At 37.8% G+C, this 17,445-nt stretch overlaps 4 protein-coding genes across 6 annotated transcripts; 2 read left to right on the top strand and 2 right to left on the bottom strand.

Annotated features, from left to right (window-relative positions):
- Window positions 1–415: 415 nt before the first annotated feature.
- On the top strand, window positions 416–4,448 carry rnaseh2b (ribonuclease H2, subunit B). Of its 2 annotated transcripts, XM_084420625.1 has the most exons (11): window positions 416–792; window positions 1,063–1,134; window positions 1,265–1,372; window positions 1,498–1,574; window positions 1,666–1,780; window positions 1,886–1,950; window positions 3,164–3,266; window positions 3,349–3,430; window positions 3,590–3,635; window positions 3,948–4,025; window positions 4,263–4,445. In XM_084420625.1, the coding sequence occupies exons 1-11, from the start codon at window positions 729–731 to the stop codon at window positions 4,371–4,373; spliced, it is 921 nt and encodes a 306-aa protein (XP_084276751.1). In that variant the 5' UTR covers window positions 416–728; the 3' UTR covers window positions 4,374–4,445. The 2 variants fall into 2 exon arrangements, with proteins under 2 accessions (XP_084276751.1, XP_084276752.1); XM_084420626.1 differs by lacking the exon at window positions 3,948–4,025 and having other exon boundaries at window positions 607–792; window positions 4,263–4,448.
- Window positions 4,449–4,985: 537 nt separating this feature from the next.
- c9h13orf42 (chromosome 9 C13orf42 homolog) lies at window positions 4,986–7,488 on the bottom strand. The gene is made up of 3 exons (XM_084420624.1): window positions 7,073–7,488; window positions 6,401–6,545; window positions 4,986–6,173 (listed from the first exon to the last, which is right to left on the bottom strand). The coding sequence occupies exons 1-3, from the start codon at window positions 7,484–7,486 to the stop codon at window positions 5,923–5,925; spliced, it is 810 nt and encodes a 269-aa protein (XP_084276750.1). The 5' UTR covers window positions 7,487–7,488; the 3' UTR covers window positions 4,986–5,922.
- A 2,534-nt stretch (window positions 7,489–10,022) lies between these two features.
- On the top strand, window positions 10,023–12,658 carry LOC311297816 (TLR adapter interacting with SLC15A4 on the lysosome). 2 transcript variants are annotated; one of them, XR_014628882.1, is made up of 3 exons: window positions 10,023–10,215; window positions 10,999–12,279; window positions 12,382–12,658. XR_014628882.1 is itself a non-coding variant. In XM_084420267.1 (2 exons), exon 2 carries the CDS (start codon window positions 10,999–11,001, stop codon window positions 11,827–11,829), a length of 831 nt encoding a protein of 276 aa, XP_084276393.1. In that variant the 5' UTR covers window positions 10,023–10,215; the 3' UTR covers window positions 11,830–12,658. The 2 variants fall into 2 exon arrangements, 1 of the variants encoding a protein (XP_084276393.1); XM_084420267.1 differs by having other exon boundaries at window positions 10,999–12,658.
- A 150-nt stretch (window positions 12,659–12,808) lies between these two features.
- On the bottom strand, window positions 12,809–16,085 carry LOC311297815 (E3 ubiquitin-protein ligase TRIM35-like). The gene is made up of 6 exons (XM_084420266.1): window positions 15,640–16,085; window positions 14,263–14,358; window positions 13,926–14,156; window positions 13,810–13,832; window positions 13,608–13,729; window positions 12,809–13,520 (listed from the first exon to the last, which is right to left on the bottom strand). Exons 1-6 carry the CDS (start codon window positions 16,078–16,080, stop codon window positions 12,979–12,981), a joined length of 1,455 nt encoding a protein of 484 aa, XP_084276392.1. The 5' UTR covers window positions 16,081–16,085; the 3' UTR covers window positions 12,809–12,978.
- Window positions 16,086–17,445: the final 1,360 nt, after the last annotated feature.

The raw sequence follows: 17,445 nt of genomic DNA, 5'->3' as shown, positions 1-17,445 counted from the left end.
TTTCTTTATTTATTAATTTAGTTTAAGTTTTCTCAACATTTATAAGACATTTTAAATTATAATAGTTTACACAGAAAAAACAGAAGGCTGTACCCAAAGTTAAACAGATTAATTTATGTTCTTTATACATAAACTATTTTTTGTCTTCTGTTTTGTTCCAGAGTACAAACGGTAAAATTATGCATTTATATAATTTAGTCATTTTAAGGCTATAGATTACATAGATTGTAAATCAGTAGTTATGCGACAGACAGATGACTTTTAAATAAATAGCATATTACAAATGACATATACAAAATAATTACAAAATAGCCTATGTGAAGAATATCGAGAAATATCTTACAACTGTGTTTTTAATGATGCGTAAAAATGTGCTACTATATCTTTAAGGAATTCTGGAAGACTGTACCATTTTGAGAGAGGGGTGGCTGTGTAGATGCAATTTCAAATGAGGTGTTGTTCTGTCTTCACATTTGTTAGACATTTAGAAAAATATTAATTTTTTACTTAATTTTGAGAAATATATTATATTGCACAGCCAGGCTATTATGTTATATTTATGAAACATAAATCTTGTATGTTTCACACACCTATTTGAACGGTACACAAATATTTGCCGCCATTTTTCTAGAGGCAGAACATCTACTCACTCACCGGCCTTGCGCGTTTACATTATACACATCAGAAAACCGTTTGTTACAGTTTAACGTTTTAACTCAATCCTTGAAATGACCACTAAAAAGAAACGCTCTGCGCACACCGACAACGACAGCTGGGTTGTCATTGCTCCAGGTAACGTACATTTACTAAATTTACACTGTGTTCCATGCTACACACTTGTAACGTTACTTTGAGAAAAGTTGTTTACATAGTTTTCAGTGCACATCTTTTTTTTTCTGTGGCTTTATTATTATAAAAAATGTACATTATTAATGTAAACGTTGGCGTGAGTGTAAGTTACCTTTTAGCCCACCTACATCTACATGCAGTTCTGTTATGCAGTTGATAAATCGATATTTAATTGAGTTTTGTGGCATGTGCTGACCCTTCCTTCACTTTCAGATTCAGCACTGGACACAGGCAGATCCGAAGACAGTGATCCATCCTTCATCAAACTAAAGAATCCTGCTACAGGTGGCTTTTAGTGTTACAATAACAATTTAATCAACTGCAACTGACAGTTTGGTGGATATATAATTTAGTCATCCTGTCTATCAGCTAAATAAACTGAAACTGGCTGACAGTTCTGTCATTGTGAGTGCAGGAAGTTCTTCACTGTACCTATTTAGCGGTGGTGATATCAGTGTTTATGAAGTTAAAGCCTTTTCTGAAGACTTTCGATCTTGGTTTATTGGACAGACAGTGCAAAGAGGTAAGCTCACCTTACAGAAAGTGAACTATCCATTCAACATGTGATTGTACTAACGTTAGTTGTCTAGTAAATTGCTGATGCCATTTAAGTGAACTAACAGCTCTTCTATTCCTGTGTGTCCTCAGATGGTAGACTGCTGTATGTGACTTCCATTGATCCTTTATTTCTGCTTTTGCCATACATTAGCAGTGTCGCCACCGAGGTAAACGATTAGTTGAAATGCAAATATGATAGTAAAAGTCAGTCTGTTGTTCACATGAGCTTCACGAGTAATGCTAGCACTCTTCTCGTAGGGAAAGTTCCAACTGGTGAAGCAGATGGTGATGGATGAGGATTACCCTGGATGCACAAGACTTCTGCAATGCAAACAGGGAGTGGACTCCCTTCATCATGTGGCTGATGAGAAAGGTGTGTGAGTCTGTACTAGGCATGTATATAGTGCCAGATCATGTACAGATACAGTATGATGTCAAAATATTGTGCCACATATATAAATTGAATCCTGTTTTTCAGAGGGTGGTGGACAGAAGTTTCACAGATATAACCATGAGAAGACCTTGGAGTGGCTTAAGAAAAAGGTTCAAGCAATTTTGAACTTTTATGATATAAAACCCCATTTTGATTAGGGCTGTCACGGTTCCTCGATTAAATTCGAGTACTCGATTTAAAAAAATTTACCTATGTTGAGTATCCGGCAATATACCGTAGTGGCGCATTTCACAGACGAGAATCCATGAACCGCATTATTAGACCGTTTTCTAAGGCTACAAAATGTAAAAACCATACTATAGCATAGTGCTAATTTTGAATTCACAAAGACTGTGATTCGGTTAAATAAATATATTTTAATATATATATAAATAAATATATGCTGTGAGTTTGGGTTGCTTATAATGTTCATCTGAGAACACAATGTGAGAGCGCCATTTCAGCAGATTTGTAAGTTAAAGGTATAGCGGAGGATTTTCTTTTTCCGGGTGGATCATCAAGACTATTGGTCCTCCTAAGTGTCAATCATTCTGGTGATATGTTTACGTAAGGCCGTCGTACGTGCTCGTGCACACGATTCACACGATGGCGTGCGCTCAAAACACAGGTTGGGCTTCCCACTGACGCCTCAGTCGCGAAGTTTCTACTTGACAGGTAAAGTTTGGCATGCTATTTGGAGAAATCCATTTAAAATCACTGCTAGTAAAAGTTAATGTAAGCTATGATTAGCTCGTGCATGCTCTCTCGTGCACACGTTTAATAGGCGTTCCCTCTCGGGAGCATGTGCATTTTTTCAAAAAGTGGAGAGGGCGGTTCTTTTCTAAAATTCGGGAAAATCCTCCGCTATACCTTTAAGCTAACACAGGAGAATACATCAATATGTTTCTAAATATGCAAACTCTCCATCGCTATTTCAAAATAAATGTTTAAACCCTCGCTCTGAGTTTGCATGTTTTGATGTCCACATTCTTTTTCATGAAATTACAGTGGCTGTAGCATTTATAAGATGATTATTTTGTTCTATAAAACCATATGTTCACTTGCTTTTGATACTTTATTTGAACCAAATAGTATTGCCTCATTGTTATTATATATGTATTTTAAGTCATTTTAAAGGCTTAGGTCTTTGCTTAGGTATATTTTTATTGCCACAAAAATAACTGATACTCGATTACTCGTCAAAATAATCGACTGATTACTCAGTTACCAAAATAATAATTTGTGACAGCCCTAATTTCAATAATAAGAATTTTCATCCTAACCTTAACCCTATTTGAAAATAATTTAGAAAAATTCTTTCAGGTTCAGCGGACAGTAAGCACACTCAAAAAGAGCAACATATCTGTGGGTGGAGGAGTGAAGTCCAGCACATTTGTCAGAGTCAAACAGGAAAATGCTACTGAAGGTAAAAAAGGATGAATAAATAGAGACGGATCATGCTTGTATGCATTGTGTTGCTAATATAATGGTATTTGTTATCCTTTTAGAGGACTACCTCCGTTACGCACATGGTCTCATATCAGAGTACATTAGTGAAGACCTGAGCAAAGATCTCCTCAAGTATTTGCAGTATGTACACATACATGTGTTTTCATGCACTCATCGTTCACATAACCTTACAAACTTGTACAGGTTATTGCCAGACTGTCATTCACATTTTTACCTTGTCATAGGTATTCATATTTGTCATATTTTTACATAGTCACATTTAGTCTCTCATGTTACAAGGTTGCCAGAGATATCCAGCCCTAAAGAGACAGAGCCACCTTCTAAGGTAATCTTACTGCTTGAATGACCAAATATTTGCATGTTACCGCCATGCTTGAATTTTTATATTTAAATTATGTATGGTCTCGCTTTATTTGATTTTATGCAATGTTAACCATATCTGCTTGTAATTGTGTTGTGATTTGTTTTCTGATTTCTATTTCTTCTCAAACTCAGTCAGCTTTTGTCATTGCTTCAGGAAGCATCATCAATGCTTTGTTTCTGAATGCAGTTAGTGGAATGGGTGTAGCAGTTCACTTTGATTCAAAAAGATCTTTTGGTGGCCAGGTTTTTCTGACTGCTGTCTTGCATTTGATAGAAACGGAAACTGTCAGATAAACCAGTAGAGGCCGGAGAAGATTACACCAAGTTCAACAGTGGCGATTTTGCACGAAAAGTGAGTTAGAATAACAAACAATGTGGTGATGGGATTAATGATGCAAACATTGAAAGAAAATGAATGACGCACTACTGCTAAACTATCTTTTTCTCTCTGTCTATGCCTAAAAAAATCATTCAGCTATTCATGCTTCAAATATTATTGGTTGTAAATGTATGTTTTCTGATTAATTTTAGCTACTGTACTACAGTTTTGATACTTGTAATATTTTAAATATGGTCTATGTTATCTCAGCCACCAAAGAAGATGACTGCAGCTCAGAAGAGTCTTGCCAAAGTAGACAAAACTGGGATGAAGAGCATGGCAGCGTTCTTCAGTCCCAAAGTCAAACAAGAGAAGAACTGAGTGTTAGTGTGAGTGTCAAAACATTTTTGTTAATAAAATGATTAGAGAATAAATTCTGCTCCATTTCATTTTTTTTGGCTTCTCACCATGTGCTGTGATATACAATACGATATATGATAATGATATACAATACAGTTCAAAAGTTTGTGGTCGGTAAGATTTGTTTATGTATTTGAAAGTCTCTTATCGTCACCAAGACTGTTTATTTGATTGGAAAAAAATAAAGGTAACCGTAATATAGCGGAAAAAGTATTACAATTTACATTTTAATATATTTTAAAATGTAATTTATTCCTGTAATGCAAATCTGAATTTTTAGCAGCCATTACTCCAGTCTTCAGTGTCACATGATCCTTATAATATGCTGATTTGCTGCTAAAGAAACATTTTTTTCATATTCTCATTGTTGAAAACAGTTGTGCTGCTAAATATTTTTGTGTTTTTTCAGGATTTTATTTATGAATAAAAAGTTCAAAATAACAGCATTTATTTGAAATGGCAATTTGTTGTAATAATGTAACCTTTATTGTCACTTTTTATCAATTTAATACAATTCTAAATATAGCATTAAATTATTTATATATATATAAAAAAACTTACTAACCCCAGATATTTAAACAGTAGTGTATGTAATGTAATATAACAAATTCTCTTTGGCCCATAATGTAGGATAACTTCCTTCAACTTTATTCTCTATTATTGATAAACACTCATTGCACCTGGTGTGGTGTTGGTATTTTGAGCTTAGTTTTTATAGTCTGAAAGGGTAATCCCCGATTCCTGCTTCCTTTTTTCAAAAAAAGAAACCTGACCTATTTAGCCCTGGGTTCAAACACGTGTGTCTAGTTCCTCTTTATAGGTTTTAATGCTAAAAACAACAGTCTCAATAGTAGAAATACATAACTTAAACTAGTTCATGTAGTTAAAACGATTTAGCATTCTTTTCTGGGTAATTGATATACTTGCAGATAATCACAAATCATCATAAACAATCATAAAAAAAAAAGTACAAACCTACCAACGAAAAGCACCTACTACCAGTTTGAGGGATGTCATACAAAGAAAGACTGCAGTAAAAAAGTGTTACTGTTAATGTTGTCTTAGTTGTCAAATTGTTTTAGTTATGCGTTTGGCTAATAAAGTCTTCTCACCTATCGTAACTAGGCAGTAAATAGCTGGCCCCCTGGCCTTGATGTGTTTTGGATCATTCATACGTCTGGTTATCTGACTGGTTCATCAGATAGGTGATCCTCAGATCTGAGATATAGTGATAAGGAAATTCCAGTTGCTCTATCTGGAATCAGTGCGTAGGATGATTGTTCCACGTCAAGCAGAATGCTTACGCTCTGCTGATTGCCTTAAGCGTTTGCTATGGAGAGCTACTGAAAAAGAGATTCTAATCTGCTGTGGATTATTTATGAAGCTTGGGCAGTGAGTAAGCACTGACATGTCATAGAGCTCACGTCCTCTACCAGGCCCAACTTCTTGATCACACAACAGTGAGCATTCAGTTGTCCTCTGAGCACAAACAGTGGTGTTGATTAAGCAGCTAGTCTTTCTTCTTGAGCTTGGGTTTGAAGCGCAGAGTCTGAAAGGCACTCTCTACCACTTTTGGCAGGTGGATAGGGTTTCGTTGCAGACATCTCCTGCTGCCTGTGCTTCCCATGTGTCCCTTCCGCTGGGCTGCTTGCCCGTGACTGATATCTGAATTCTTGGGCTGTGACTCCGTCATGGAGATTCGACGAGGGTCCCGAAGCACCCAGTTCGAGTGAAGGTCATGCTCACTGGTACTGGTTGCCACTAGAAAACATTAAAATTGGAGGAGGGATAGAATCAAACATGAAACAAAACAAAAAAAACATTGGCTGAACCATTAAGGGAAAAAACAAAGTACTATATAAAAGTAAAATATACTTTTTTAAGATCTATAAAGTACAACATCCCGCAACTCCATCTTCCTTTAGAGTACTTTGGAGTATTCTAGAATTTGAATGTAAAGACAGTCTTATGTAAAGTTCCATACACACCTATGAAGTCCACATCTGCATGCCCGTTGTCCACATGTGGTTTTCGACTGGGTTCTGGGTCACAGCTTGCAATGACTGCATCAAAGAACTGGAGAGTGTCTTCCTCATTTGGGATTGGTGGAGCAGAAGGTTCAGGCCGTGAAGTCTTTGAAATACAAAAGATGATGTGTGTGTTATGATAAGTTGCATTGCTGATTCAAACAGTATTTCCTTAGCATAGGTTTCATCAAGGTTGTTGTTATTCTTAGAACTACTGATAAAGGATCAAACTAAAACTACTGTACCTCCTTAAAATTAAAAGCCTGTTCACACAATCCCACTTTTCAAACTGAATTATCAAAGATTTTCCTTACAAAATTAAACCTATAGCATTCACAAAGCAGGAGCAACATTCTCCTAATCCCTAGTGAAATATTCTGAATATTAAACCTTCTCATGGTTACATTATGAGAATATCTTTAACTAAATAATGCAAACTAAGATTGAACTTTAAAAAAAAAAGGCATCTTCATATTTTAACGCAGATGAAAAAATGAAGAACACGTTTATGGCCCTTTAATAGGCTATAGATTTCACAACTTACCTTACTTTGCCCTTTAATAATGTTCACTACTTCTTCCGTAAGGCTTAAACATACTCAACATACATAAACCTTGCCATGTTGCATCTCACCTGTGCAGCTCTGTTTTGCGGTGGCCGAGGTGCAGGGTTCTTCTTGCGGGACACGGTCTCTTTCCGCTCGCTGTTGTTGAGGTCATTGATGCTCTTGGTGTATTGACGCCTGAGCGCTACCAGTTCCTGTAAGTACTCTAAGCAGTTCTGGTTCTGGGAATAGAGCCATACTCGGTCCTCTCGACTCTGGTAGTAGTAAAGGGCCGTGCTGGAATGGACACTCACGGCGCTCACGCTCCTCTTCAGTGTGGAGTCCTGCTGCGCGCGACTGCTCTCCCCGACCACGAGCATCGACGTGCTCCGGACCAGTTTCACGGTGCACGCGCTGTGGTAATCCTCATTAGACCTGAACCTGTCCCGTGAGCGAGGCCCAAGATGGTTCGGACGGAAAACTGCGTTGATTTTCTTAAACATCACAGTCGGTGTCCGGGTGCTGTCGTTTAGAGGTTAAATATCCGGGCCGACGACTGAAAGGATGCTGGTTCAAACCACACGAGGGTTCTATCATCATTGTGCCCCTGATCAAGACACTTTATACTGTTAGTAGCGTAAAATTAGTAAAATAAATGACTTATTATCTTGCTTTAGTAATCGGGTTCTATATAGCCTAATGATTTTACTGATGACGGTCAGCCTGTTCTGTTTCTCCACATCCCTCTCCACTTTGCACCATGCGCGAAAACTTACTTTATATCTTCTTCATGAAATTCAGATCCAAGAGTTTGTTGGTTGATCTTGTCCATGGTGCTGAACTCCTGTTTTGAGCCAAACGCATAAAGGACACATTACAGGCGATGGTGATGACCATTTCTCAGCCGTAAAGAAGACATGGTAGGTTTCTAACACAGCCATAGCAACGGCGCGCTTGTAACTCGACACTAACAAATTAATAATGAACCAAGCTTGGACATATTGGGCTACCCACACATGTGCTGGCCATCACAGTTAGCCCTATGATGCGTTGGATAACATTAAATAAATGTTCTTATGCATAAATTATTTAATCACAATGTATGTGTTCACTTAATTTTTAGGACGTTGCGGGTGAAGTGTTATCATAATGTAAATCGCCAATAAAAGATCTACTAAATTACTTTCCTTCTAAATATCCTATAAATCGGAACATTTAACATTGACTATGTAACTGAATATATATTATATATAGGCTATATATATCAGAGCGCAAACACTTGCAGGTGATAGGTGCGTGAGAAAAAAAGATGTAGGTCAAGTCGTTTTTTATATATATTATATATAAAATGAAAAATAAACTTGTATTTGACCCACATAAGGAAAGTAGGGGTATTAATACAAACTTCTTTTTAATATAAAAAAAAGAACCCAATTTCTACCCAATTCAAGGTTCCCATGCTAAATATGTTAGTTTTAGGTTGATATGATGGAAACAACAAAAGAACGTTTCCTGTTTCCTGACAATCTGGATATATTCAATTATATTCAATTGTAAAAAAAACAAAAACAAAATCAAGTTATGACAACATGTGTTTTTGCATTACTTTAACTCATCAATATAAGTTAAGCAATTTTCAACTTTTTTTTTATAAGGTAGTTATACGATTCAACTCATTTGGTTTAAGTCATATTAATGTAATTTAAGTTGAAATGACTTAAACATCCAAGGTGATTGTACTTTAAAACTTAAGGCAGCAACTCCTTTTTTCTTCTTCTTTTTTTTTTTTTAACAGTGTGGTGCTTGGGAAGATCCATGTGTTCATATTCAACTAATGAGTCAAACACTTGAGCTAGAGCCACTACGATGGGGCGGCTAAAGTTTCTGGAGAGGTATTGGGTGGATTCTGGGAGCTGTCTGGTCACCATAGAGAGTTTATTATTTTTTTCCCCTAGGTTATATATTATATAGTCATCATTTTAGTTATTTCTTTTTTAGCCCTTTCTCTGACCCTTTTAATTAAATGGGTTTAAAAAAAAAAAATTAACACCTTAGCATACAGTTGGTATAGACTGCACCTTATTCTGGTCAAGAACCACCCTCTAAGACTGGAAACAACATGTACAGCTACCAGGTTTTTTGCTTTTTACATGCTGTTTTTGGGTGGGTTGTTTGAAATAGATTAAAGCACAATAGTAAACTAATATGCAAAAAACTATTCATTCAATGGCATGGCACTCTCAGGTCGCTATACACCTTATAATGGCAGAAAATTTGACTGACTTTGTGATCAGAATTTCTGTTTGTCTAAAAGTAATACATACTGATTAATTCACAGACACAGACTAAAAATACAGTTATTTATGTGCCTTATATGTTAAGTGCATACTGTGAGAATATTGTGAGAAATAGCCGAATGCATAAAACCTAAACACAGTATAGAAATGTGTTGAGTTTGTGCTTGTTCATTTGTTTGTTGCTTGATGTAATCTTTCTTTTTACCACAGATAGACAGATGATCACATGAATAATGAATGGAGGTGATGCAGCATTTTGTCACCAACCCTTTCGCAGATTAACTAGTGCTAGAGGTGTGCTCAATCTACACATGACGCGTCTAAAAGTGGTTTCAATTACACTGGAATTGGATTATTTGGTTTCAATGAGGAAATGAAGATTAACTGTTACATAAGAATCCAAATAGCTGCAGGTGCAAACACTGATGTTAGAAGAAATAGACATTAGTTTTCATTCTAATGAAACTGCAACATATAACAGCTGCATGAAGTGTGAGAGTTTAAGAGAAAAAAAATACAGATTACAACAATGTGCCAATAAATACCCACAACAGGACCATGGTCATCTCTTATTAGCACAGAGTTTTTTATTCACCAGAAAAAAAAATATATATAACTGCTATAGCTTTTATGTTTATATATATTTAAAGTTAATATCCTCTCCATTAGGGAAATTACCCACGACCCCCTCTTCCTAAAATAGGAAAATCTAGGGGGAACACAGCAAAGACAATTGGGTGTGCTCGTCTGAGATGCTGTGGCACTTTCACTTCCTCCCTTACTGGAGCATAAAACTGATGAACTATAGCACGACTTTCACTTACAATGAAATAAAACTCTACACAGCAGTGCTTAAATACTGCAGAGACTCGGAGACAGAACCACACAGAACCACCTCAGCTCAATAACCAGAGATTCTTCAGTAGAAAAAAAAGGTAAGCTTTAAGGAACTTTCTATCTAGGGTAATCTGGGTGATGTGAGGTGGACAATACTATTACATTGTTGGGCTCTCAAACTACTGGCCCATGGGCCACATTTAACTTTGATATTTCAAATGGCCCCTCAAGTGTTAATAGTTTATCCTTAAATATATTTATATAAAGTCATTTATTTAGTTTTAGTTTGTATTGTGTTTTAATTACATTTATTTTTATTCTTTTTTTAAGTATGCACTAGTACTGTTCAAAAGTTTGGGATCTGTACGGTTTTTTTATGTTATAGACACAAATATCTTGCTGACCAAGGCTGCATTTATTTGATCGTATAAATACATTTTGAAATATTATTACAATTTATAATAACTGTTTTCTATTTTAATATGTTTTAAAATGCGGTTTATTTCTGTGATGTCAAAACTGAATTTTCAGCATCATTACTCCAGTCTTCAGTGTCACATGATCCTTCCGAAATCATTCTAATATAAAACATTTTGATAATATTTTTGTGGAAACAGTGATCCATTTTTTTTTCATGAATCATCGAATAGAAAGCTCAAAAGAACAGCATTTATTTAAGAAAAGTTCTTTTTTGTAACAATGTAAAAGTCTTTACTGTCACTTTTGATCAATTTAATGCATCCTTGCTCAATAAAAGTATGAATTCATTTATTTCTTTACTGACCCCAAACAACAATAGATCATTTGAGTTTGAGACTCCTTTTCTAAACGGTTTAGTGTGAACTGATGTCCACTTTAACTTCTGTGTATGTGTACGGTAGATGCTGTGTGAAGGTAAGCTGTGGTGTTTGGTGTTCGAAGCTGAACCTGAGTGTGTAAATCCTCCTACATGTGACACGGTCACAGCACCATCATCGTCTCCGCTGACTTATCCCCTCTCAGCACAAACCCCTGTCCTCTCACCTATAGAGACTCACGCTAATAAGACCCGGACAAAGACCCAGCAGAGCGAAGCTCACCTTTCGTCTACCGCCCCTGCGACAGGACGGCAACCCGCCCTAAGTGTGGACATCCCCAGGCAGGCAGACACCATAGAAACAGAGGCATTTTTAGTGCCTTCGAGCTGCCACAGCATCTGTCAGCATTACAACGATTTACACATTGCTGGTGGTCAGGTGCTGCCGCTCAGCCCCAGTGCAGGGGACGTACAGGGCAATCACATTCAGGACCCCCAGGCTGGGCCCTTTCTTCTGTCTGGAGATGTCCCCTCACCCTCCCTCCTGCCTCCTCTTGTCCATGAGTACAGGAGCTCGAGGCGCTGGAGGGAAGAAAGCGGGCGTGAACGGCCCTCTCTTCTGCAGTTCGGCCGGCCCCTCTCTAACTCACAGCTCAACGGCTACCTGGAACAGAAGCTTCTGGAGCTGTACAGGGAGTACCTGACCGAGGGACCCACGGCGACAAGGCCGGTCATGGCCTCTGAGCTACTGCAGACCAGCCTGGACCAAATGACCCTCCAGCTGAGCCGTGAACAGAACATGGAGACGGCACGGGCCAAAGACATGCTGCTCAGCTGCCTGCTGAAAGTCACCAGCAGTTATCAGTCCAGCGAGATCAGCACCCCTCTACTGCAGATCTCCACTGAGACAAAGTGAGTTGGATACGAGGCAGAAGTGGGAAAAGAAACGTTGTGGCAATAAGACCAAGGAGATGGACTTTCATATAACGTGCAACAAGTTATAGCTATAGTAATCCTAAATTACGACCCCAGTTGATGAACCCACTGACTGTAATCAAGCTGTGAAGCATAATGTAAACGCATTGTGAAACTTGCTGTTTGTTTGATAAACCCAAACATGTAATGGGTAATAGAATATATTGAGAAACTCTCTACTGCCACCTACTGCACAAATTTGGATTTGAAATAATTATTTACATTTATATTTCCATGCCTTGATTGTATCAGCATTTTGGGGGACAACTGCACCTAGTTACACAAAATACCACCATTTACGCTCTTGCATTTAAAAGGTCAAAGTAATATTAAATATATAAATGCCTTTTAATAGTCTTAGAATCAAGAGGTCACTGAGCATTTCTTTTATGTAAGGAATAATTGACTCTGGGCTGTTGAATTATTAGAAAAAGCGGAGTAGCCGTTAAACAGCGGGTGTGCATTATTTTTCTAATAATTCAACTGCCCGGAGTCAATTATTCTGCTTATACTATGGTTACCACAACTCAAAACTTTGTTCAGATGATGTATTTCAAGACATTTGTCAGGTTTTTGTCAATGTCGGTGAGAAATATTGTGCAACTTTTAAGTTGTTAAAATATTTTACTGATAAAATTGCCAGAGCAGCACTGACAACATTTCTGTGTGTCCGTACTGAATGTGTGTGCGTTTGAGAGGAAGAGAGAGCAGGAGTATGTGCTTTTCCATAATAATAAATGCATAATAAAATGAGATATGTTTACAATGTTTATTTGCTTGGTCAGTGTCCTTGTAGTTTTTTTTGTTGTTGTTGCTTTTATAGGCTGAAAAACCTTTGAAATAACTAAAATCATTTGGCAAAGTGATATAGATATGTTATGCGGTCAATACCTGCCTGGAACTACTTTAGCCTCGCGTCTCCTTGATTGCACACCTTAGAACGTTCAAGAATCTCTCGCTCTTAGAATCAGATTCAAGCATTCACCAGCCCCGTAGTTGAATCATTTATATATGACATACATCATCAGCCCAGTCAATTAAATGAAAAAATAAATAAATAAAATTAAGCATTTCATAAAACTTCTAAGATCTAAAGTGAGTCTTTTTTTACTGAGAAATTTACTGGTAAGATGAGCAGAGGAGAAATATTACAGCCAACACCGAAAAATGGAAATAGTCTTTCAGTAAACGTGTGTGTAAAAGAGTATATGTGTGTGTCAGTAAGAGGGTCAGAGAATGACAGTTTTCCACTGTCCCAGTCCAGATGAACTCTGATCCTCTGCAGTTTCTCTTTCACCGGGAGGAGAGTTGGTGATTGTGGTGGTACATGTGCTTTATATTCACCACAGAAATGCCCCACCAGCCAAATTCCACTCCTTGAGAATATTTTATTCCTCCTTTGAGCGGATTCATTCATCACTCCGAGGAACCAGCCCGTACTGTCTCCGACCTCAACATCCCAGCAGTGAGACCCTGAGTCAAAGCCCTCTGAGCCAAGAACACACGCAAACATGTCGAATCTCTCTGGGTTATCAGGAAGTGTCTGTTCCTCATCGCTGTATGTCACACTGGTCAGATCATCAGATAGGATGAGATTACAGTGAGCAGTGTTGGGGTCAAATGTCACAGGAGCTGAAGCAAGAGAAAGACACACAAACATGAATCAAGACAAATTACTCTTATGATGGGGCTGAATTCATTGTTGTGTTCTGTACTCACTGTATTCAACACTTTTCTGCATCTTCTGTAACACAGTGAACTTCAGGTTACTCAGGTGTTTTGGCACATTGATCAGCACTCCAGAAATTTTCTCTGGATCCGGCAGTCTACACTGGGAAACTCTGGAAAAACGTTCAGGAGTCAGTGATGCTGTAGGTTTGAGTTCAGAACAACAGAGAAACAGGAAAAAAATAGTACAAACCTTTTCATAGTGGCCTCATAGTTCTGTAATAACAGAAATACAGATGAAATAAATTAACACTTTTTTAAAAAGGGCATATTTGCCTTTTTCGTAAAGTACATAAACGTGCTTCATACTTGAAGGAATAAAGCATCTTCAGCGTTCATCTCCTCCTCTATAGCTGTGATTGTGGCAGAAAGAGATGACAACTCTCTGCTCATCTTCTCAATCTTCTTCCTCATCATCTGACTCTTTTGCTCTTCTTCCTCTTTCAGTGCTTTTTTCCTGGCCGCCTCTTCATTACATAAACTTTGGCGAAGTTTCACAAACTCGTCCTTGATCCATTTCTCTGTATATTGAGCCTGAAACTGAAACCATTGACATTTTGGATGAATGAATGACTATATTCTAACATAAACATGTATTTTACAAAGATGGGGTGCTTCACAACTTTATACCATAGTAAATACTCACCTTTATATGTTCTGCAGTTTGAAGTGAAGTCTTTTGAAACTCCTGAAATATTCTCAGCCTTTCCTGCAGTGGTTTTAATGCAGTTTTGAGTTTCTCCTGAAAACAAAAAACAAAAAAACAGAACAGGTTAATATGAAAATGTCTGTTTTCAGCTACTGTATATCGAATAAATTAAACTTATATTTGGGTCAAAGAACCTGATCAAAACAGATTCAGCAATTATTTTATATCATAGGGTAATTGCCATCCGAGTCAACACGTGAGATCATGCGATGATCAGTGTGATTAATATGTGAGCTCATTGTGAATTCAAAATGTTGAGCAGGTTAAGAGGAGGCAGTTCAAATGTCGGTCACCGGGGGGACATTATACTTCCCGTTTCTCAACACTGAAAAAACATAGATACGGCAGGATTTGTTCATATGATCATATGATGTTATAATGCCAATATGCACTGTGGCCTGGCCCGGTGTTAACAGAGCACTGGCACATGGCCAGGTACATGTGAACCAGCCATCTTGCCAGCTCAGGTGTGGAATCACCATGGCTTTAGTAACCACACCAGCTGATTTTACAACTGATTGCATTGATATATTGCTCTCTGTGTTTCAGGATGCGTCAAGTCTTTTCAAGGGGAAAAATAAATAGAGGTTAAGTGAAAAGGAGTCACCAAACCAACACCTGAATCTGAATGCATCCGTCAAATAGAAATATTTGTCTCAAATGCCAACACCAGGCTGAATTAATACCATTAATACCAATATCAGATACATTTGAGATCACAGTGAACTCACACTAAACGAACAGAATGAGAGTTTAACACAATGACATCACAGTGGTCTTACATGGCGAGCTCACAGTATGAGTGCGCTGTGAAGTTACACTTTTAGCTCGCTGTGACCTCATATTGTGACCACATCATGAGTATCCTGGGAGCTCATGGTAAGATCACTGAGAGATCAAATTGTTGACTGGGATCACACGGTCCCTTGACATCCCGACGAGCAATATTATTCAGTTGAACTTTTATTTCCTCGCTACAGATTTTTTGAATGGTATTTATTGTAATTATATATGTCCCAGTTCAGTTAGATGCAAACACGAATCACGCAATTTAGAACATAACTTACATTAAACAATACAAAAAGTATTTAACGTGTTTCGGATAAAAAATAATTTCACGTAATACATTACCACAACGTTTTGTAGGAATATTTCCAGAAAGTTTTCTTTCTTAGCATTTTTTATATGGCGTCAGAAAACAAAACAAAAACAGTACATTCAAAATAGTCTTATTTAAAGCAAATAGAATTTTTTTCCTAAAATACAAGTCATCATTGGTCGTTGTGTTTCCAAAGATCAGATAAAGAACGTTACCTTGGCTGCTGAAGCGGTGTCAGTGGAATGTAGTGGGATGGATGCAATGTTGTTGTCTTCATCATAAGCTGCTGTGTCCATCAGTTCTCGTCGTCTCTTCACTTCCAGTGAAGGAGTTGACTCCGCACATCGTTTCTCTCTCATCTTCTTCCACGTATCCTTAATAAGCCATTTTATTCTCTCTGCGTCTTTGGACACGCGATCGTACCTCAATAACAGAGTTCTGCATATGCCGCAGACGGCCAGAGTCGTGTCCTGAAGTTTGCCAACTAAGTCCTCCAACACAACCGTATATTCCGCTTTGTTTTCAGACTTGTGTCCGTGATAGAGTCGATGCTTGTTACATTTGCTTGGATAGAAGTCCCTACCACAAAGCAAACAGCCATTTTCCACTTTCTTCGGTTTGGCCTGTACAACGTTTCGCGGAGACTCCTGAGCCATTATTATCAGCGATTTCAGATTTACCCGCCCCTAAAAACGAACAGTAGTTTTAAAAGCGAACCGTGATTGGTCGCTTTACATGTCGGTCACATGATTTCTTCCGGTCTAAGTGGGCGGTTGTTGGTCCTTTTTGTCCCTGAGTTAAAATATATCGATATATGGATGGAAAATGCCATCAAAATGGACAACAAATGAAAGAAGGAATGAAAGAAGGAGAAAGCTTTGTCCCTGCACACGCATAGAATAGCCTACAGGGATAGTTCACCTAGAGAAAAAAAAAAAAAATGTCATCGTTTAGCTACCTTTACAAAAGACTAGGCTACTGCAGTTTTTGTTACATGTAGAAAAATGCATTTTTTTTTGGACACGAAAAAACGTCAATATTTCAGTAGCCTATAATAATATTTAGTTTTACTGGAGTACAACTGCAGTTTTATTGCAGTACATATTCTATTATACTATTAAACTATTCAATTTATATATATACAACTGCATTACAGCTGAAGTATTACTGCAATAATGCTGCAATATAACTGCGGTAGTAGGCTAGGCCTACTGCAATACATAATACAACTAAAGTATAATTACAATACTACCGAAGTGCAATACTAATAAAATGCTGTATAATACCATTGAAATACAACCATAATATCCAGAATAAGTTTTATTTTCACACATCTGCAATATAATGAATGAAGGTACAAAACAACAGTGGATGTCTCAAACTGAAATGCAACAATAAATGTTATTTTACTTTTTTTTTTTTTTACTTCAAATAACAGGCTGAGAGTTCGACAATGCATTTAAAGGTATAGCGGAGGATTTTCCCGAATTTTAGAAAAGAACCGCCCTCTCCACTTTTTGAAAAAATGCACATGCGCAACACTCTACCTGCTCCCGAGATGGAACGCCTATTAAACGTGTGCACGAGAGAGCATGCACGAGCTAATCATAGCTTACATTAACTTTTACTAGCAGTGATTTTAAATGGATTTCTCCAAATAGCATGCCAATCTTTACCTGTCAAGTAGAAACTTCGCGACTGAGGCATCAGTGGAAAGCCCAACCTGTGTTTTGAGCGCAGGCCATCGTGTGAATCGTACGACGGCCTTACGTAAACATGATTGACACTTAAGCCTGTTTTATGCTTCTGCGTCGAACTGCCGCCGTAGCTACGTCGTAGGCTGTGTGTAGCGCGTACCCTACGGCGTACCCTGACGTGCACCTCTCCAAAAATGTAACAACGCGTCAATTCTACGCGGACACAAGCGCTGTGATTGGTCTGCCAGAACCCCTCCCTCGGGGTTTCACATGCTCCCTAGGTACGCGTCAACGCGGACAACAACACAGAAGTATAAATTAAAA

Source organism: Rutilus rutilus, assembly GCF_951802725.1.
Source record: "Rutilus rutilus genome assembly, chromosome: 10".
Taxonomy (NCBI): Eukaryota; Metazoa; Chordata; class Actinopteri; order Cypriniformes; family Leuciscidae; genus Rutilus; species Rutilus rutilus.
This window is presented reverse-complemented; position numbering and strand designations above follow the sequence as displayed.